Source organism: Mustela nivalis (assembly GCF_964662115.1).
Source record: "Mustela nivalis genome assembly, chromosome: 11".
Classification (NCBI taxonomy): Eukaryota; Metazoa; Chordata; class Mammalia; order Carnivora; family Mustelidae; genus Mustela; species Mustela nivalis.
The window spans coordinates 56,924,789-56,947,585 of NC_139030.1; the positions used below are offsets into that span (position 1 = coordinate 56,924,789).

A 22,797-nucleotide genomic window follows, 5' to 3' on the forward strand; every position below is an offset into this window, starting at 1 on the left:
CTGGGATCATGACCTGAACTGAAGGCAGAGGCTTTAACCCACTGAGCCACCCAGGCACCCCTTCCTTCTCTCTTTATAATCCCTCATCTCTTTTGATCCAATACCTTTTCACTTGTGTTGTCTACTGTAGACCAAATTTTAAAACATAACCTAATTACTTTTCCTCAAATATGGTTCATACTTCTAACCTTCATTTTCCTTTTTAAATACAAGGATGTTCTTAGCATCAGAAGATCTTACGGTAAGATAAAACCTTAAAGAAAGTGAGATTACACTTTCTTGGAATAGTAAAATTCAAAACAAAACTGTAGGTCTGACAAAGGGCAATAAAATGCCAAGATGTATTATCTTCTTCATGTCAAAAAGAAATAGAAAAAAAGTAGGAAGGAGAGAGTTTTAGATTCAGCTTTAGGAAAAAAGTTACCACTTTGTCCTCAAGACAAGAGGAGAAGAGAATGTTTCATCAGCTGTAGCAAGAAGGAAAGGGAAGAGTTACTGCAGCTGTCTGGCCATCTAGCAGAAGTAAATTCCAGATGACACACTATAGGAGTAAGGACAAGTGAGTGAGCCCCTGCAACATTATGTGGATGCAATGTAGAGGGAGGCATACTGTTCCTAATGTTAAATAGTACAGACAATTAGGAGTAGAAATAATGTGCATAAACCCATCTGATAGGGAATTACTAAGATGAAAATTAAGTTGCAATACAAAAATCACAACACCACTACAGGTAAACAAAATGGGAGAGAGAAAACAAAAGATATCCATCTTGGATAGAAAAAAATCTTTCAGTAAAAAAACTTAGGTTTATAACATGGCAGGACTGCCTAAGTATAACATATTAGGTACAAATGAAAAATTAGGTGAGCATTCCATGCCTCTCCCCGACCAAATTCTGTAAAATATCTTTAAGGAGACTACAAGCCCATTAAGAGCTTGTTAAAATACAATATTGAGAAAAATGCTAGCTGGAAATTCTGTGGTTAAATGAAGCTAAATGGTTGTTTTACTGTTGATTTCAGATCCCATAATATTCTTATGCCTTTAAAAACTGTCAGAAAGAATACACAGTATGTAGCATTTTATAGGTCTGGAGCTCTGTGGATACCCCAGGAAATGTATCAGGCACCACACTATCTTTAACAGATTAGAATAGGAATTCAGTTTGTTCTAGACTTAATACAATAGAGAAATAACCAGGAGCAATATATAAGTACTATGATTTCAAGTCTAAGGATATAGCTCTCTAGGCTCAGATCTAGTTTGTGGCGACATGGCTGAACACACCAAGAGGGTTGGAATCACTGGTAAATACAGGACCTGTTCTGGTGCCCCACCTTGGGAAAATGGTGAAGATTGAAAAAAACAAGCATGCCAAGTATACTAGCTCCTTCTACGGCAAAACCAATGTGAAAAGATGAGCTTTGGGGATCTGGCCTTGTGGTTCCTGTGGGAAAATGGTGGTGCCTGCACCTATAGCACCACTTCTGCTAACACCGTAAAGTCTGCAGACTGAAATAGTTGAAAGACCAGTAGGAGCTCCACCATTTGAAACAGTGCTAGCCCATAATAAATGGGTTAATTTATGTAACAACAACATAAAGGATAAAGATGTAGAACAACTATTTAATAAATGTGAAAAGGACTGAGGAACAAGCAATACAACTTCTTTGCATAAATAAGGATTCCTCAGGAGATGTATTCTTACAGCATGACATTATTTCAATAGAAGGAAAAGTAACTGGGGTGCCTGGGTGGCTCAGTGGGTTAAAGCCTCTGCCTTCGGCTCAGGTCATGATCCCAGGGTCCTGGATCAGGCTCTCTGCTCAGCAGGGAGCCTGCTTCCTCCTCTCTCTCTGCCGGCTTCTCTGCCTACTTGTGATCTCTGTCTGTCAAATGAATAAATAAAATCTTCTTAAAAAAAAAAAAAAAGGAGAAGTAACTTACTGAGAAAAAGCTGTATTTTTCTAACAGAAAATTAAAATCTGGTAAAAGCTGGTTCCCAAAATATGGCTTAGTATCCCAGAGATCTTTTCAGGGTCCTGAGATCTTTTCAGGGGATCTACTTTTGGGAGAGAAATCTACATAGAACCTGAGTGTCCCTGCACATTTTTGCTGCATATGCCAGGAATACAAGGCTCTGACTGTTATTTACGTGGGATAGTTCTCGGGATTGTGTTTGCAGGGGGTAAACCTGAAAGATAATGTCTCCCTTGGACAAGGAACAGGCTGCTGACTGTTTGCTATAAAATGCTAAATCTCCCAAACTCAGGGTTTCTCACCTTTGATGCAACTCGTGCGTATGCAGGCATCCATTTTGGTCTCATTGCATTACCCTTCCCCATCCCCAGGAGGGACCAAAGCAAATAATAAAGCTCTTGCTTGCTGTGCTGTGTATAATAAAGATCTTTTTCTCTGATTCAGGAGCCTCGTTTCTTAGAGCACCCCTGAAGCAGTAACCGGCTAACTTATTAGCTAGTAAGTAGGGGAAGATCAAATCCCTGACCCTGAAATCCATGGAGTCAACTCTTATTACAACACTATTAGATGTTATTTGCCTTTTTTACTTTGTTGGCCTTTATACTAATGACGCACAAACAACAGTGAGTGAAAGTGCCAGTGAGTGAAACTGCAGGCACCTGAGTATGATTGAGGCCATGGAACTAAACTGGAGTCACTGTACTCTTCAATGCCACACATTCAGTAAAAAAAAGGATCCCTGGGGGGGGGGGGGTCCTAAGCTTTCTTCTTGATTCGACAGTAAAAATTATTAATTTTACTAAATTTTGATCCCGAGTTATTAGCTTTTAAATACTGTGTGAGATAAAACAGGAAATACAGACAAATTTTGTTCATACCAAAGTACAAAGGTTGTCTTGGGGACTAGCACTGGTTCAACTGTTTGAGTTGCAAGCTGAACTAGTCACTTTTTTAATGGAATGCCATTTTCACTTGAAAAAAATGACTGACATGTAAGCTATGGTTATTCAGACATTCTCAAAAGCAAATGAAGTTAGCTTCTCACTTTCAAAATAACAACTGACAAGATTTGTTGTCTATGAAAAAAATTTAAGTTTCCAAGTGAAAATTAAAAGCTTGGGGAATGTATACCTGTTACAGTAAGCTTGACAATGGCCCAATCCTTAAAATACTTTTATGATGATATCAGTATGATATTAAATATGATTTTTAAGCATTATATCATAGTCAATATTTGTAAGATCTGCATAGCTCCAATATTCTCCAAATAACCAATTCATGATGCTACAAAATCACATAGGTTAAAGATCTAAAGTACAAACAGACCACTGGCTTTTAAAGCAGTAGAAAAGTTCACTGGTTTCAGCTTTTATATTGCAATTAACAATTAACAGACTACGACTTACTGAATTTTGGCATGGTATCAAAAGAGAATAGCTGCAATTTCTAAAAAGGTTATTAAAATATTCTTCCCTTTCCCAATTACGTATCTGTATGAAACTAGATTCCACATAATTCAACCAAAAAACAAAACAACAGATAACAGATCAAATGTAAAGGCATTTCATAATGCTGAAAAACAAATGTTTTCAAAACAAATTTTGAGATTTTTAGGACAACACATTATAATGTAAGAGAAAACTAGACTGTATGGGGAGGCTAGTACTAACCTACTAAGGCTGACAGAACAGAATTTCATGATTGGGTCAAGAAAAATCATGGCTGAGCAGAGTATATGAACTCTGTTTTGTGGTGTCTAGAGAAGAGCAGAAAAAAGAAAAATGGGAAATGTGAGGAAAGGGCTTAAAAGGGGGAAGGGGGAAGGAAGCAGAGAAAAGCCATCACTAGAAATAATCAAATTTGCTGAAAAGCCCAGGAAGAAAATTTAAAAAGTGATAAGCCATTTCTCATCTTTTTCCTTTCCTCAAAAATTACTTCCATTATTATAAAAACAAAAATCCTAAAATGACATATTGAATTAAAAAACAGAGGCCCAGAACAGGAAAGGGCTAGGCTGGATTAACAATTCAGATTTGGAGGGGTACCTGGGTGGCCCACTCAATTAAGCATCCAACTCTTGATTTTGGCTTGGGTCATGATCTCAGGGTTATGGGATCAGGCTCCACATTCAGGGGGAGTCTGCTTGAGATTCTCTCTTGCCCTCTCCCTCTGCCCCTCCCTGCTGTGCACGCTCTCTAAAATAATAAATGAATAAATCTTAAAAAAAAATTCAGATTTGGAAACAATAAAAATTTCTGCCACAGAAATTTCAAAGTAAATATTAAAATGCTTCGATATCAACATATTTTTTTTTGCTTAAGTCTCTGATATATTTATTATACTTGAGAAAAAACTCTGAACTTTAATGAATGAACTGGCTGAGGATAGTTTTTCTTCCTTCCAATTATTATTCTACCAGAGGGTCTGCAAACAAAGACCAGTCTCCAAAGAAAAGTCATACAGAAGTATTACACATTAAAAGAAGGCACATTCAATCCAGTCTCTAATAACAAAACTAGGGGGACTAGGACATTAGCTCTCACCGAGAAGGCAGAGTAGGGTGCTCACACACATTTTCTCTGATCCTACGTAAGCCCCACCTTAAGCTGCCATGTGCCATTGTATAGATGGTATAATCACTACTTCTATCTAATAAAAGATGATGAAAAGAGAGAACTGATCATCAAAAGAATACAGGAACTCTTTTTTAACCAAGGTGAGTAATATAACATAAATGAATTTATTTCAAGTTCCTCTCTTAGAAAAGGTACTCTGTTCAGGTGATGTAAGCCAAATTTGACTTCGCCACAGAAATCATTTGATAGTTACTACATATCTTGACTAATGGTCTGATTTCTAACTTTTAGTCAAATGATGAAAAACATATGACAATCTATTTTTTAAATAAACATGTAGATTCATTTTAAATCAGTTCAGTACATGATACAGACGGGTCTTGCAGTTTTTAATGGACTAAAATAGAAATTTCTAAATACAGCAGTGTCTGCCTGAGCAACAAATATATGTAAGGTAAAGCAGGTGTTGTTGTTTTTAAGTAGGCTCCACACGCAGGGTGGGACCCAACACGGGGGGTGAACTCAGGGTGACCCTGAGATCAAGACCTGAGCTGAGATCAACAGTCAGATGCTTATGCCCCAAAATAAGGTATTTCAACAGAACAGTATCTATATGAAGAAGAAAAATCTGAAAAGGTTTCTATATACCTTTTAGCTAAAAAAAAAAGAAATCAAACAACCCAACCAAATTATTAATGGCTGCAGATATTAACCTGCTAAAGGTAGTGGGGAAAGGCTGTGAGTTCCATTTTAAGAGCTCTTCTTGCAAAGCCTAACTGGTTTCATGTTATGGTTTTGTTGTTAGAGCAGTATTTAAAAATTATAGATGGGAGGCTTTATCAGCTGCATTTTCACAAAAATTGCTGTATGTACTGACATTAACATCTATCAAGGTATTCATAATCACAATGGTCTATTATAAAGCTTTTATAATGCATATAAAACCAAGTACTTGGACAATATATGGCCACTTGACAAATATAGTTTAAGAGACTTGCAATAGAAAAGAGAAACTATAGGTGGCCTAAACTCAGAGAGATCCTAAGTGGGCACTGCATCTGAAATCCGGTGTATATAACAAATGAACAGTTCAAGGATGGGGATACTATCCAAGATGTAGACTTGTGAAGCTAGGATTTTATAAGTTACAGAAGTCCAGAGAGTAAAGCAGGGTTAAAGTTCATAACCTGCCTGCTGAAACTGTCATACACACAACTAGAGTAATACAGCAAATGTCTCTCACTGAAGTACCATCGATAGAATAAAGTAACAAAATGGTGGGAAGCATTCTGTCTTCTGTAGTCATGATTATGTCATTTTAAAAAGGTTATAGTAAATGAAATGCTCTTTCAAAATCCCAGTTTTAGCTAACTTAGTTAATTTATGTATATATGTATATACGTATGTATCTATGTATGTAATTTGGCACCCAAATGGGGCTTGAACTCATGACCCCCAAATCAAGGATCACATGCTCTACTGACTGAATCAGCCCGTCACCTCAGCTTTCAGTTTACATAATGTTCTTCGAAGTGGCCTGTAATAATTTTGATTCTTGCCTAGAAATTTTTTTCCATTAAAATCTTGCAGAAAATCTACATATCTCCATAGATTACCAAAAATACACATTTAAGAATATGTTTTCCTTTCTCTACTTGAACTAAATGTTGAGTCCCTGCAAGCCTATCTTCAGCTCACCAGGAATTTTTATTTTTAAATTAAGGTCCTACATGTTTTATCTGTACCATAAAATTATAATGTTTCATTTTATCATATAATTAAGACTTCTCATTGTCTTATAATGTTTGCTATTGCTTAACGTCTCCAAATCCTTGTTTCGCCAACTAGGTTATACAGTTCCTTAAAGGAGGTGGATCTTGTCTTACTCTTTTTTTGGCATTTCTGTCTGTGACTAGCAAGACTAGGCAAATAGGAGGAGTTAAAACACTTCTTGCCTAAATGACTGACAAGTGAATTTTTAGACATCATCTTTCTTCAAACATGACAGAGCCTCTGTATATACTAGAATTGCCAGGTACAGTGCATGTGATTTCCTTACTGTTAGCACTGATGGCAGCTCCACAGCTCCATCACTGTTTCACTCTTCTAGACCCACAAAATCTTTGGGCTCCTCAAAGCCACCATATCCACTGACCTAATCATAATGACAGGTAACATTAGAAATGTGCCAACTAACTGGCATCTTTCAGTAACAACTGCATTCTCTGTATTTTTATACTTTGGTTTCAAGCATGTAAGTCAGATGAAAAAAGACATGTATAAAGAATAAACTAGATATATATGCAGAAAATCAAAAGTAAAGCAAAAATCAGCTCTTTGGACACATAAACACATGAGCTCTATTTAAAATAGTTAGAAGTTCAAATAAACTCACACTATACTTTGTATCCTGGATCCTCAACTCTGAAATGACTTTACAACAATCAGTAATGCCATTTTTTTTTTTTTTTTAACTAAATCAAGACTTTAAGCCAGGTGGCAGAGACAGTATCTTTGTTCTTCCAGTGGCTTGCAATGTCAGGTACACATGCAGTGCAGTAAATGAATGAGTGAAGAGAATTTACCACTATTACCGAATTCTTCTATGTATTCTATATTATTGCTCTCTACATATTTTCTTGCATCCAAATACTCTAATCCAGACTTTTGTGTAACTTCCACAAAAATAAAAAATAGGATCGAAAGATGAGAGCAAAACAATATTTGTTAAACCCTGGGCAGCTAGAACAGTATTTAGTTTGGCAACTGAAGTGCTTTCCAGAAGCAGAATTACAGAAATCTCTTATTTCCAAGATCTTAAAAGTGACCCAGTGTATTACAATCCTGGCTTTTAAAAAAAGTAAATTAAACAATACCAATTTATATTTACATTAAGACAGACAATTTGTTATTTAAATAACTGCTCTCATGACATGATACTATGTTTGACAATAGTGTTCTACAAATAACAGACAGTAGTTTTGTGAAGAATAAGTATGTATATTTTTGTGTTATTTGATTTCCTACATATTCTCAAAAAATTTTAAAAATATTTTACTTATTTATTTGACAGACAGAGATCACAAGTAGGCAGAGAGGCAGGCAGAGGGTGGGGGGAAAGCAGGCTCCCTGCAGAACAGAGCCCAACGCAGGGCTCGATCCAAGGACCCTGGGATCATGACCTGAGCTGAAGCACACGCAGGTGCTCCCATATTTTCAATTTTTAAAATTGGCTACGAGAAAAGAGTAACAACAGGCAATAGTTTCTTGGTTCTTTATAACACCGCTCAGCTATTCTCTGGAAAGTCTACATTCATGTTTAGAATTTTTGAAATTGTTCTTAAGAGGAGAAGCTATGGTATTTTTTTTCTTCTGAGATTAACAGTGATAGGATTCAGGAAGTTGAATTTACTATTAAATTCTGCCAAGGTCCTCTACTTTTTTTCACTAGTTTTTATCATATGAATTAAATATTACACCCCACACCCGTGCTCTTTGGTACCCTCTTCTGTATACCACAATCTACAATCCCATGATACTTTTAAAATACATCTACAAAATCTCTGGTACTCTTCCTTTCAAGAAGAGGAGCTTATTTCCTTGCCTCTGGAGCATCTCTTAGCTTATTTCTACTGAGCAGAATAAAGTGAAGAAAAGGTAGGTGATTATTAGAGACTAAATCATAGAAAGCACTGAGGTTTCCTTCTTGCACTCTTGGATCTCTTACTTTTTTACTTTGAAGAAGTTATTGACCAGGTTGTGAGGAAAGATCCACAGGGAGAAGTCTCCTGCCAACAGTCATGTCAGTGAGCCATCTTGGAAGTGGGTCCTTCAACAACACCAACCCTTTAGATGACTGAACCCCTTGCCCATGTCCTGAGATCTTGAACTAGAACCATCTAGCTAAGTGACTCTCAAATTTCTGACCCACAGGCCGTTGAGATAATAATATTTGTTGTTTTAAGCTGGTTAAGTTTGGGGGTAAAATTTGGGGTCCTTTATTGTATGATGGATGATGCAATGACCCTTCACCAAAATAATGTCTCATCAATAAAGACCGTGCAAACTATGGTGGCGTACAAGAAGTGCAACTCAGGGGAACCTGGGTGGCTCAGTTGGATAAGTGTTCAACTCCTGGTGCTGCTTAGGGTTGTGATCTCAGGATGTAGGACTGAGCCCAGTGTCAGGCTCTGCACTGGGCATGGAGCCTGCTTGGGGTTCTCTCTCGCCCTCTGCTCCCCTCCCCCAACCCCGCCAAAAAAAAAAAAAAAAAAAAAAAGAAGTGAAACTCAGGTTTTCGTTAAATGTTCTCCTAACGCTCTGAACATATAAACAGAGTACTAAGGGTCATTCAATTATACAGGCTCTGCTGTCTTGACTTTTTTCCTTTTTTTAAAGATTTATTTTTAGAAAGAGCACCCATGTGTATGTGCATGGCTGGGCACTGGTGGGGTGGAGAGATGATTTCAAGCAGACTCCCCGCTGAGGATGGAGCACTATGCAGAGCTTGATCTCACAAACCTGAGATCATGACCTGAGCCAAAATCAAGAGCCCGACGCCTAACTGACTGAACCACCCAGGCACCCCTTGACTTCTTTATGTCCTTTGAGAAGTCAAAGGACCCTTGCATGCTCTGAACACCATGAACAGAGGTTAAACTATAAATTTCATGTTTCCCAAATAAAATTTTCTAAAAGAGCTTCTTTCTCCTCAATATACCCCTTTCCTCCATTCTTTGTCTCATTTGCCAAGGCACTCAAAATTGGTATTCACCATAATGTCAAAGGGTCTTTCCCCTGTGAAATATCCTAACCAAATCCTGAACAAAATATATAGTTTAAAGAAAACAAATCCTCAAACCACTCACAAAACTGAAGGAAATGACTGTGGGTGATTAGTAACTTTGTGTTATTGGTTCAAAGCCTATCTATTAACTTAGTAATTCATTACAGAGGCTAGGCCAACTGATTGGGAATGTGATTTCTGGAAATCATTCAGTTTCTAAGAAGACCTATACTATAAAAGTATACTGAAAATGGAAAAAAAATGAACTATACCTTTATCTTAGCCATTTCTGCATCATGCCTTGCAGTTTTTTTTTTTTAAATATTTTGTTTAATTATGAGAAAGAGAGAGAGAGAGCACAGGCAGGCAGAATGGCAGGCAGTGGTAGAGGGAGAAGTAGGCTCCCTGCCAAGCAAGAAGCCTGATGTGGGGCTCGATCCCAGCACGCTGGGATCATGACCTGGGCCGAAGGCAGCCACTTAACTGACTGAGCCACCCAGGCATCCCAGTCTTGCAGTCTTTATATGGAGAGAAATACTTTTATAAAATCACAACTGATAACCAATATATTTCCTCATTTTGGAAAAACCCTGATGTATCCCAAATTGAAGTTCTTTAAGAACGGATTTCCCTTGTATTAACTAAAATTAAATTTAATTATAACTCAGTATGTATAGATCAATATATATGCCAGTTGAAAAGATTTTAATTTCAATTACCTAATTAGGCAGTATTTTTCTAAATGAAGCATAACTTTACAATATACAGCCAGCTCTCAAATATTCAATAAATCCAATTTATTCATTCTTTTAGAATATATTTACTCTTCTTTTTAATTTGTTATATATTTAGTGCTCATGAGCAGTTTGGCTCCAGATATATAAAGATTAAGAAAGCTGAAACACAAGACAGTTAATTTTTATTTTTATTAAATGGTTACAGTATAAGAAGACTGAGTTGATGAGTTATTCAAAGTATTAAATATGTGGCTGTCAGATAAATGTTTCTCTCACTAGTAAAGATCATTATGAGAACTCACTGAACTTAGATTTATTTCTTACTTGGAACTTTTTTTCCCTCTATTGTCTGTCTACAAATTAAAGTTACAATTGATGCAACATTATTTCTTTAGAAATAAGTCATGTCTGACATAATTTCTGTTACTTATATTTAACGTTAGCCCAGGTGTCTAGAAATATATTTTACAAACAAAAGATATCTTATAAAAATAAAGCAAATGTATTTTAAAAAAGAATTCTGTTGAAGTCAATGCTTACTGACTGAAAAATAAACTCTAAAGCTTTCATAAGCAATGACAAATTAACCAAATAGAAAATAAATGAAATTATTAACATATCTAAGAGCCTTTTACATCATCCCATTTGTTTTAAGCAAGACTAATCTTTTCAAAAATACCTTCTCTATATTTTGAACTAGAGATGCTAGATAATAATCTTCAAAGAAATATTATAATTGGAATATAGGAATTTTGAATGAAGATTAATGGTAAATGGTAAATAATATTTAGAAGTCCCTGAAACAGGGAAGTAGAATGATAGTTTACTTAAGCACTAAATTTGTAAGTTGCCATTGTACAGTAGTTCAATTATTTTGTAATATACTATAATAGACCCAATCATAAAATTGCATTTCAGAAGTCAGAAGTCACTGTTTCTGAATCTTATTTTTGCAAAATAAACCTAAACATATTCCAGTGCCAGGGTTTCTTGTGTTTATCAGCATTTTCAGATAAATGGAAACTGCAAAGGGGAGGGGGAGAGATGAATGATCCAAATAAAAAAACAAGAATGATTTAAAAAAAAAAATAGAAACAGGAGATACTTTAGAGAACTTCCCATTCTAAAATTTTTATACAGAGAAATGTATCTAGATATATTTGATGTTAAATGAAAACAAGTTAAGATAGTCTTAGTTATGGGCCTGGTAATTGAATAATCTTGGCACGCAAAACTAAAATCTTCTACCTTACCTAGAAGAAAAGAAATAAACAGAGCATTCTTGACTTACTTGGTCTTGCAGATGTTAAGAATCCTCATATACTGGGAGATCTTATTTTATTCAAAAGTGGTTTCATGCTACTAAAACCTAACTCATTAAAAAAATTCCTTTTTAAACATAACATTTCAATGATTCATAAAAAGAGGGAGAAAAATGCATCTGTATGTCTACTACCTTGATTTAACAAGTGTTAACATTTTGCTTCAGCTCTTTTCTCAAAAAAAAAAAAAGAAAAGAAAAGAAAAAAAAAGTTGTAGATAAAACTGAAGCCCACTTTATTCCCTTCCAGAATCACACTCTTCTTTCTCCAATTGTAGAGGTGATCATTTTTCTAAAAAAGTGGTGTAACTTTACTTTCCATGTTTCTACACTTCAACTACATACTTAAGTTTTTATAAATAATGTCATTTTGTATTTCAAAAAATTTACATAAATTATTCCCATTTTATCATTTTATAATTTCTACTTTTTATTCAGCACTGTTTCTGAAATCTAGGCATACTAATACATATTTAGTTAATTTTAATTTTTCTAAAGTGTTTCTCATAAAGGTGTTATTCTGCTACTGATGGATGTTTAAGCTGTGTTTCTAAGTAATGTAGCTTGAACATCTTCTATATATCTCCTTGCAGATATAGAATGTTCCTGTTATACTGTTTCTTTTTGCTTAAACTGGTTAGGTGGATATTTAAAAAAAATTAAGCATAAGCAATTGAAGAAAAAAACCAGTGTTGTTTCTAACTCAGAATCATCTATGCCTTACTATCTACCTTTAGTTAAATGCCTATGATACAGAAAAGAAAATACCAGGAAACATGAAACAAACCTAAGCCTTTATTTTACTTGGAAATAGTGCTTCTATTTAGAAACATTGTAAGTCATTTGTTTGTGTATAAACAGAATTTCTGTTTAAATTCCGATTGTGGGGGTGCCTGGGTGGCTCAGTGGGTTAAGCTGCTGCCTTCGGCTCAGGTCATGATCTCCGGGTCCTGGGATCGAGCCTTGCATCGGGCTCTCTGCTCAGCAGGGAGCCTGCTTCCCTCTCTCTCTCTGTCTGCCTTTCTGCCTGCTTGTGATCTCTCTGTCAAATAAATAAAATCTTAAAAAATAAATAAATAAAAATAAATTCTAATTATGGATCTACCTCAGGAAAATAAAACAAGATGCATTATGTATTGGCATCTGAATGTTGCTTTTTGCAGAAGTAATGTTAGGATTGGAAAGATCTTGTCCACCTTCTCCCCTGTTTCTGCCCACCCAAATTTGACAGAATACTGACTGAATAATTCAGGAAATCTGTGGAACCTGATTTCTCATTTCTTATTTCCTTTAGGGAATAAACCAGCAATGCAGTCTACCTTTAATTCTTTTTCTCTTGGTATTCCTGATTTTACTTTATCATGTGGCTGCTCAAGAGTCAAATTATTCTTCCTTGCTTCACTGTCTTCAAGCAGGGGAACATTGCCAAAACTGTTATCTGCAAGACAAAAACCTCTTGGATATAAGTAGAGAACCCCTGTCTTTGGTAGCACCTGGAAAAATAAAAACAAACCAAAAACCCTAATTTTAAAGAGATTTTAAACTATGAGCTTCAAAAATCTTTAGAAAATTACTTTGACAATTTAAATATTCCCATTTAGATTTTTTTCATTCCCACTAAATACACAGAACTCCCACTCCCAAAATAAGCGGTGTTAAAAAATACCGAGAATTTAGTTTTCTAAATCTTTCTAAGTCTTTGCAACTTAGTATCAACAATAGCAATTAAACTTTTAATAAGCCATATTTCCAGGTATGTATCCCTTGTTTAAGATAATTATTTGCATAACTACCCCATACTTACTCTAGGAAAATTAGAATGGGCAGACATGGCAAAAATAAATAAATAAAAGCTGCCTACCACTTTTATGACCTGTGAATTATTCCTATTAACATTTTGGTCTGTATTTTATCCCAGTTTTCCTTTTTCTATACATATAAATTCAAATAAGAATTTTTTGCACACATAAAATTATATATATTTTTTATCCTGCTTTGTTCATTCTTCTATATATTATGAATATGCCTTATGTTAGTAAGTTAACATCTATTATCATCACTTTTTCATGGCTACATAGCTGTTCGTTATGTGACTAATTTAATTGTTGACCACTTCTTTATTTCTACTTTTCCATTATTAGAAATTTTATTGTTATAAGCATCCTTATATACATGTCTTTGAGTTCTTGAACAAGTATTTTCTATGACATATTTTTAGGACTTGAATTTTTCATTTAAAAGGCACAATCAGGGCTTCTGGGTAGCTTAGTCATTAAGTGTCTGCCTTTGGCTCAGGTCATGATCCCAGGGTCTGAGATCAAGCCCCATGTTGGGCTCTCTGCTCCATGGGAAGCCTGCTTCTCCCTCTCCCACTCCCCCTGCTTGTGTTCCTGTGCTCTCTCTCTCTGTCAAATAAATAAATTAAACAAAAACAAAAACAAAAAAACTTAAAAAAAAAGGGTACAGATATCTAAGAAAGTTTTCCTATTTACTGGTCTTCTAGGAGGTTTCATCAACTTAAAGTTCTATAATATATTATAGGTGAATGTTCATTTCCCCATAACCTGCAAGTATCCATTTCTTAAATAAAAATATGTAACTGCACCAAAGTTATTAAAATATCAGAATTACTGAGAAACAATGGAGAAATAAAAAAGAAAAACTTGATTTCCACTTTTCTTTTCAAGAGGTTCAAAAAATACATAAAAAATTAATATGAACATACCTTGACTGGAATTCACAAGAAATAACTGTGATTTTAGCTTGTCAATAATAGTTTGTTGAAGTGACAGCTGTTCCTGTTGCTCACGTATTCTCTGCTCATAGTTCTCAGTCTGCTGACATAAAAACCAGTTAGCCTGATATTTACTGACAGATATGTATGTACATACATTTACTGTCCATTAATAATTAAATACATATAGATATGAGTTGCCCTACTACCATTCCCAGGTATTGAGCACATTATCTGTGAACTAAAAACTGGCTCCAACAGTGTATTAATAGTCATTATAAACATCACTAATTAAAAACCCTTAAAACACTGTAAAATTTAAAAAATCATCTTAATTAAAGAAATTTCAGTTAATAGTTCAATGTATGGTTTCTTGGTTCTTCGGTTACGATAAAAATTGTAATTTAGAATTCAGTCCTTGATGACAACAACAAAAAAGCATAAATGACAAAATGAATGCTATATTATTCTATAAAAATACCTATTAACTTAAAAAATGTTAAGGTTTCATTGCTTTTAAATAAACAGTTTTGAATTTGTATGTAGAGTTTAAAACCACAAAGGAAGTAGCATAACTGAGACCCTATGAAAATCAAAGGAGTAAGTACAAATTATGAAATTATATTGATCAGAAACTTCTTTTCTCAGATTAAGTTTTATGAAGTCAAGAGAATATGTGGTTAATCCTTATTGGATATCTTAAAATCATAGTTTCCCTTATATTTTTAACCCTTTTGTCTTGCTGTATTATTGCAGTGGTTGTGAGAATTAAGCAATGAAAGAAGATAGCAGTTTGCATTGGAGAATAACAGACGTTAACAAACCTTTGAGCAAATATTAAAATGTTGTATTACAATTACCAAATTAGTACAAGTCTTAAAAATATATTACCAACCAAGAATAGAGAATTCTTTATCAATTTTTATCATTTGTGCAACAATGACTAAACTGTAAATTCCCTAGATGTAAAATAGGGTCCTAACAATCTCAGAATGTTCTTTAGTAGATACTAAATACTTGATTTTGAGGGGCACCTGAGTGGCTCAGTTGGCTAGGTATCTGCCTTTAGCACAGGTCATGATCCCAGGGTCCTGGGATGGAGGCCTGCATTGGGCTACCTGCTCAGCTCAGCAGGGAGCCTATTTCTCCATCTCCCTCTGGGGCTCTCCCTGCTTGTGCTCTCTCACTCTCTTAAATAAATAAATAAAATCTTAAAAAAATATTTGATTTTGAATTCAATTTTTATCAAAGTTCAAGATTAGTGAAATTATTATTTTCAGAGACCAATAAGCTTAAAAGTTCTTTATAAATTACACAGCTGTTCCTAGTTTCCCAAAATAAATTAGCTTACGAAATTAAAGCAAAATACCACATTTTCCCAAATAAAGGGTGAAATATTATAGTTATACACTTCAAACAAGAATAACTGACAGAGCTGCTAAGTAACTCAAGTGGTTTGTTTCTTTGCATGTTTCCCGAGAGTAGTGTTATATAACTTGATACCCCCCACAGAACTCTGCAAAGTAACTTATACATAGTAAGTACATCCTTGTACTATGTATATAGTACATGCTTGATGGAAAAAAAGAAGGAAATAAAGAATCCAAGTTAGAAAGAAAAAGAAGTCTAATTTTATTTTTATAAATAGAAGAATGTATGTTGTGTGTCCATCTGGGCCATATGACCTGTGATTATGAGTCTCAGAACAAAACCTTAAATACTAGGGCCATGCCTCTTACAACAAGACATCTTATTCCTATATAACTTTATAATCAAAACCCTAGAGTGAGCAGGTTGACTGAAAGGATTTAAAGGTCTATAGCAAATTCTGTAATAGCTTAAATTTACCTGGGCTACACAGAACCACCAGGCTGAGGAATCAGCAAACATGCTGATATTACTTCTTCAGAATCTACTTCTGCGTATTTACAACTTTCTCCAAAGAACTCAAAGTTCTTCATAAACACTGACCAATAATTGCCCATTCTTTAACTACATTTCGATAGGTAAAAATATTTTACCATCCAAACACTAAGTAACCAGTACAGAAAACTTAGCAATCACAGGCCCAGAATAAGTGTGTAAGTTACTCAAACCTCAGCTCATTCTCCTTCTACTATGTGTTTTTTTCCCCCACCTTCATGGAAAACCAAAGGACTTGTATTTTCTTTTGGAACCAACTCAAAAGGCTCTACCAGGTAATATTCATCTTTTAGTCTCTGGCTTAGAAACATATTTTAGCACACCTACATATAAAATAGTGTAGTAAATGAATAACGCTGAAAATGTATTCAATGGCTGAGAAAAAAGTTGAAGTTTTGAACTATGTCTTAAACTACTTAATAAAGTACTTTATAAACTCCAGCAAACTTGATATTCTGGAAGTTCAGTGGGGGGGAAAGAATAGCAATGGTCTTTGTTTTCTAACTGCTTTTTACACATACTTACATTATAGCAATTATAGTATTCTAGTCTAATTATATTTCTGATTTTGCTTTAGACTATGACCTCTTCAAGGGTAGAGGCTATTTTCTTCTGGTACCTCTAGAATACAGCACAGTGGCTGGCAAATGAGATGCTCAGTAAATACTAGTGGAATAAATAGACAATAAGTTGTTAATTAAGTTGTTAAGTATCAGAGAAATAGACATGACTTCAGAAGTTACCTGAAAGAATGGAGAAAAAGCTTTGCTTATATTTTATAAAGGAAACAGGAGAAATGGAGACAGGTCAGTAGGTGAATAAGACAAAAGGAAATTAAGTTTGAAAAATGGGCACAAAAGACAGGCAATATCGAAAGTTTTTTGATTTTTTGGTTTTCTTTTTGGAAAAAAGGGAAGCTTACATCATTAGCAAAAAAGTACCAATTCAAGAAAAGAAAATACATATTTAGAAAATAGTATAAAGATTTTGACCACAAGGTTATGAGGGAAAGTTCAAAAGAAGATATTGTATCAAACTGGGAAAGAGCAGAAATAAATTTGTTTTATATATGTGTATATATATATATATATACATATATATATATATATATATAAACTGAAACAGTAAGGTTTTTTCTTTTTATTAAATGCTTTTGTTCACTGAACAGATCTGAATAAACTTACAACTTGAAAGGTCCTTTTTAAAGGTCAGATAATCGTATTGTCACAGTATTTTTAAAAAAACAATACAATTACAAACCAAGTAGATTGCAGCCCTATCAAAGACCTCACAAAACAGAAAAATCACTAACAACCACATTGAAAATGTACAACAGCAATGTCTTGTCAACACTTCTGTACAGAGCACAGACATGACAGCTAAAACAGACAGAAGAGAAGATGCTTTTGACAGCCAGTGTGTGTGAATGATTCTTTGAGTCAGATGGCAGCAACAAGTTACCAACTAGGAGATCTGCATGACAACTAACCATCCATCTGTATCAAACACCATCTGGCCAAGATGACTCTGGCTTCTGTGTATTTGACATGCCTTCCAATTCCAAAGACTAGCAAAACAAGTGGTCTACCAGCATCTAAAGAGGTAAACAGGTACTTAGGTACTTGTGCCATAATGTACTCTGCAGTCTTTCTTAGTGTTCAAAAGCAAAACTTAAAACAATGCTGATCAATACAGTAGTCATTTTTTATTTATTAAAAATGGTTGTCCATACATGTCCTTCCCTGGTCATAAACAAAATAAAGCTTATCTTTAGAACTGTCCCTTTATCCAGGGAAAATTTCAATTCATCTTCAAAACTAAGGCAGCATATTCTCTATAATTTTGGATATACAGCTGCTCAAGTTTTCATGGGTTTCATAAATATTAAAAGAGTTCTATAAATTGAATTTTTTTTTTCCTACTGCTGACACTGAAAACTGTCATTTTTTTGTATTTCTCAAAGCACTTATTTCCTAGATGGAGGAACAAAAGTTCAAGTGCCCCTCATCATCAATGATACTTACAAAAGGTCAAACATCATCTCTTTTCATCCTCAAGAACTAATCTCAATATTCTCAAAAATACCATTGTTTTCCTATTTTCTTCTGGTATAAAGACAACAGGAATTAAACAAATTGAATTGGTTAAAAAAAGAATCTTAATTTAAAACCTTTCAGACTGTTCCAAGATTAACAAAGAGAACAAAAGCTTTATAGAAGGCTATCATAAATGCTCTCAACAAGGAAACTCCACAGTTCATGAGATAGACAATTAAACAACGACTGTCCCAATATGCAACACTTCAATCACAAACTACCTTATCTTGAAACTCTGGGTAAACTAAATATCGACTTCAATTTTAAGTCAAAAAAAAAAGAGAGAGAGAGAGATTGTATAGGATTAACAACTCAGAGATCCTGGTTTACACAGCTTATTCTTCAACCATTCTCTGCTATAGTTTCTTATAACCTAGTTATAGTCCCCCCAACCCCAGGGTCCCCAGTCCCATAAAAAATTACCTAGACTGCAATTTGACAGATCAGATAATCAATCTGATTATCTACTATTTAATGACAGTGCTGCCACCAATTTCTCAGCATGTCAAATGATAAAGAATGAAAAACTATTTTTATTTTATGATCTTGTGTTCTGGTTCTGATTAATTTACTTAGTTTCTCTGAGCTTTGGCTTCTTTTTTTCTGAAATGAAAATGGTATTTGCCTGAAGAACCGAAGAAAATGTTGTGTATAAATTATCTGGTACATAATAAGCTTTTTGCAAATGTTAGTTCCTTTCCTTTAATAATGAGCAAGGTATCTATATAATATCTGTTAGCATAATATGCAGTGTATGCATCCATTAACTAAAGCTTTGATTACCACTGAACATGGATAATATGTCATATTATATTATATACATTATATTATATATATAATATTATAACCTCCCCATGCTCTAAGCCAGTTTTCTCAGTCTTTCTTCTAGTTCACTGTAACCTAGGACTCTGAAGTTTTTTTCTGAGAAAGAATTGTGGTACCTCCATTGAATCAAAAACATTTTGTCAAGCAAAAAAACCAAGAACCCCAGCTGTCCCCGGTTGTTCAAAGTTTACAAAGAGAAAAAAAATAGTAAAAAATGATTAAGGAACAATTAACGGCTGTTAAAAACTACAAAAGCAGCACATTTGTTGAGAAAATACGAAACAACAACAAAATGTCTACCATCACGTCCACAACAAAACCCCACACATGTACAAGGTAAAAGTGAGTCTCTTCCTTAACTGTGACTTCCATTCCTTCTCAGAGTTAATTACTGACACTTTGGTATGTACCCTCTCAGAACTTCTGTGCACATATATATGTATCTTACTTTTCAAAAACTGAACTATTTCGTAACCAAAATTTTCAACAATACATTATCATCATATGGTCATTTCACTGAACATTTACTATGTACCAAAATCAGAGTGTTCTATTTTATTTTAGTTCTTTAAATCTGAGTAGATTATCTCCCACATTTCATAGGTGAGAAAAGAAACATAAAGAGGTACAAAGTATCTTGACCAATGTTTCTCAGTAGGCAGTGGAGCTGGGATTTGAATTTAGATTTGCCTGACCACCAAAGTCCAAGTCCCTAAATAACCACTATGGCATATGGTGTAAGTATATCCAGTTCTACCAAGATTCTCTTTTTGCTAAATACTTTTTTCTTCATCTCATCTGAAGTGGCAGGTTATATACCAGACTATCAAATTTCTCCTAACCCAGACCTCTTCTCTGAGGTTTCTAGGTCTCTCTTCTAGATCTATGTGGCCAAGTGTTGTTGGGAAAGCATTTCAACTTTTACATATTCGGAACTGATAATCTCCTCTCCCCAACTTCTCTTTCTCCCTGCCACCCTAGTTCCCTGCAAAATCAAGTCCTTCGCATTTCCTCTCTGTATATGGCGCCATTATTTATCTACCCACATATCTACTATCTATCAAGAAAGCTGGAACAATCCTTCACATCTACTTGTTCTATAGTCAATCCATTACCAAGTATCAATTTTAATCTTATATCTCTCTCAAATCTACCCACTTTTTTTTAATCTCCAATGTAGCTATCACCATGCAAGAATTAACTTGCTTTAATTAACTACTTCAATAACCTCACACTACATGCCTTAAATGTATCAACCAATCCATTCTCTGGACTGTAGCCATTGTGTTTTGCAAAATGCATAGGTAATCATAACACCCATTCAGTCCTCCCATCCTTCCCCCATAAATATCTTTAACCGTTTTCTACTGCTTTCAAAATACAGAACCAAAAATCCTTAATATAGCCTATAAAAACCCTACACAGTCTTGCCTAATTCTTCTCATTACACATTTCCCTTATACTTTAAATTCTTCTAGGCCAATGGGGCTTTATAACACACGTCCTTATACCTGCAAAGGACCCCAACCCTGCCCTTTCAAAAATCAGTTCATAAAGACTATCTTCTCTGACTTCCTAGATTAGGTCAAGTCCCTAACAGATGTTCTAATAGCAGTTCACTTTTCTTCCTAATACTTATCAGAGTTTGATAATTTACATTTATGAGATTTCTTGACTAGTCTCGGTTTTACTAGATATACCACCATTCCATGAAGCAGGGAGCATGTACGCTTATCATTATGGACTCAGTATTTAGAACAGTCCCTGATACAATACACTGAGTAGCTGCTCAGAATATCTTTGAATGAACATCGCAATTTAAACATTCCCTATTATTAAAGGATCTTCTTGAATTTGTATCTTAGCATACCTGCCTAAAAGTTTTGACAGGACATATTTCGGGAACAAAGGACACAAATATTTTAAATTTTGATAGGAAGAAAATAAGTCTATGGCAAAGTACTGACGATGTACAATAGAAAAAATAAAACTTCAGTCAGAAATGGTCAGAAGCATCTTTATTCTGATACCAGTAGCTTCTGTAGAAAAAAACAAGCTCCATTCCCATGGACACTTTATACAGAAATTTTGGGGACCAAAGAAAGGAAAAAAGAAGAGTGGTAAACAATGAAGCCACTCACATCTTAAGTGAAAGTAAAGGCATTATTAAATAAAATAGAAGCTATAATAAAGGAATTTTATGCCTTCATACAATCCTAGAAAACATGTTCTACAAGCTTTTAGAGGTAACATAACCCTGCCACTTTACATTTCAGATGGGTCAAGACTATGGATAAAGCAATCTGACAAAACAATCCTTAATGGCTTAACATTTGTTGTCACACAAATGTTTAGATCTGGGACACCTGGGTGGCTCAGTTGGTTAAGCGACTACCTTTGGCTCAGGCCATGATCGCAGGGTCCTGGGATTGAGCCCTGCATTAGGCTCTCTGCTGAGTGGGAGAGTCTACTTCTTCCCTCCCCTCTGCTCCTTACCCCAGCTTATGCTCTGTATCAAATAAATAAATAAAATCTTTATCTGTAATTTATGACAAAAAATACATGGTGAAATTTAGTCTTATTCGAGGATTTCATCTTAGACTCATTGGTTAGTCAGTAAGGCTCTTGGTAAATGAGATGGCTCTAAATATTCTGTATCATTCACTTTTCTCAGCAGTACAAAAAAAGGGAATTTTCTTTGTAAGCACCTGAACTATCTTATAATTAAGAGATTTCTACCTCTGTATACAAGACATTGCTGAATTTTCACTTTTAAATAAGAACTGGCAAGAAGAGACAAGTATGTTATATTCCACATTTCCTTCTAAAATTTTTTTTCAAAAAATATTTTAATTTGGGGCGCCTGGGTGGCTCAGTGGGTTAAAGCCTCTGCCTTCGGCTCAGGTCATGATCCCAGGGTGCTGGGATTGAGCCCTGCATCAGGCTCTCTGCTCAGCAAGGAGCCTGCTTCCTCCTCTCTCTCTGCCTGCTTCTCTGTGATCTCCATCTGTCAAATAAATAAATAAAATCTTAAAAAAAAAAAAAGATTTTATTTTGAGAAAAAGAAAGTGCATAAGTGGAGGGAGGAACAGAGGAGGGAGAGAGAGAATCGCCAGCAGACTCCATACTGAGTGCAGAGCCTAATGCAGGGCTTGATCCCAGGACCCTGAGATCATGACCTGAGCAAAATCAAGAGTCAACTGCTTAACCAACTAAGCCACCCAGGTAACCCTGTTGGCACCCCATTTTCTTTTTACATAATGCAAAGATCTTGGGAAAAGCAGGAGATCAGCTGTAGGAAGTTTTCTGAAAATTCATTTATAAATATGGTAATCTGGGGGCGCCTGGGTGGCTCAGTGGATTAAGCCGCTGCCTTCGGCTCAGGTCATGATCTCAGTGTCCTGGGATCGAGCCCCGCATCGGGCTCTTTGCTCAGCGGGGAGCCTGCTTCTCTCTCTCTCTCTGCCTGACTCTCCGCCTACTTGTGATTTCTCTCTCTGTCAAATAAATAATAAATAAAATCTTTAAAAAAAAATAAATATGGTAATCTGATTTTAAATGGCAACCAGTTTTAAAATTTCAAAATGTTTTATTTATTTTATTACTGATCTTTCTCATAAAAAGATGGCCAAAGAATCAAGAAAGGATACTTAACTCTTTATTAAATGTATTTGGTTTTTTCCATAGAACAGTGGCAGAAATAGATGAAAAGCAACCTGGTATAAGTAAGAAAGCTGATTAAATATTTTAAGCCCACATTATGGACTCCTGTGATATTTGATATTCTCCAGCAACTTTAGCCTAGTCAGTCAAAAGAT

General features: G+C 35.0%; 1 protein-coding gene across 20 annotated transcripts in view; it reads right to left on the minus strand.

Annotated features, from left to right (window-relative positions):
- The window catches only part of TANK (TRAF family member associated NFKB activator), an 87,982-nt gene that overhangs the window by 20,533 nt on the left and 44,652 nt on the right, over window positions 1–22,797 (minus strand). For 13 of the 20 annotated variants that reach the window (XR_014300670.1, XR_014300671.1, XR_014300672.1 and 10 more), the window contains 2 exons: window positions 14,127–14,235; window positions 12,721–12,839 (listed from right to left, as the gene is read on the minus strand). Coding sequence is in view for 15 of the 20 variants with exons in the window: in XM_082691280.1 (XP_082547406.1) it covers window positions 12,721–12,839; window positions 14,127–14,235 (228 nt within the window). In the remaining 5 variants the exon portion in view is untranslated. Of the gene's footprint in view, window positions 1–12,720; window positions 12,840–14,126; window positions 14,239–22,797 lie in introns of all 20 variants that reach the window. The other 7 variants (XM_082691276.1, XM_082691277.1, XM_082691289.1 and 4 more) reach the window with 1 other exon arrangement.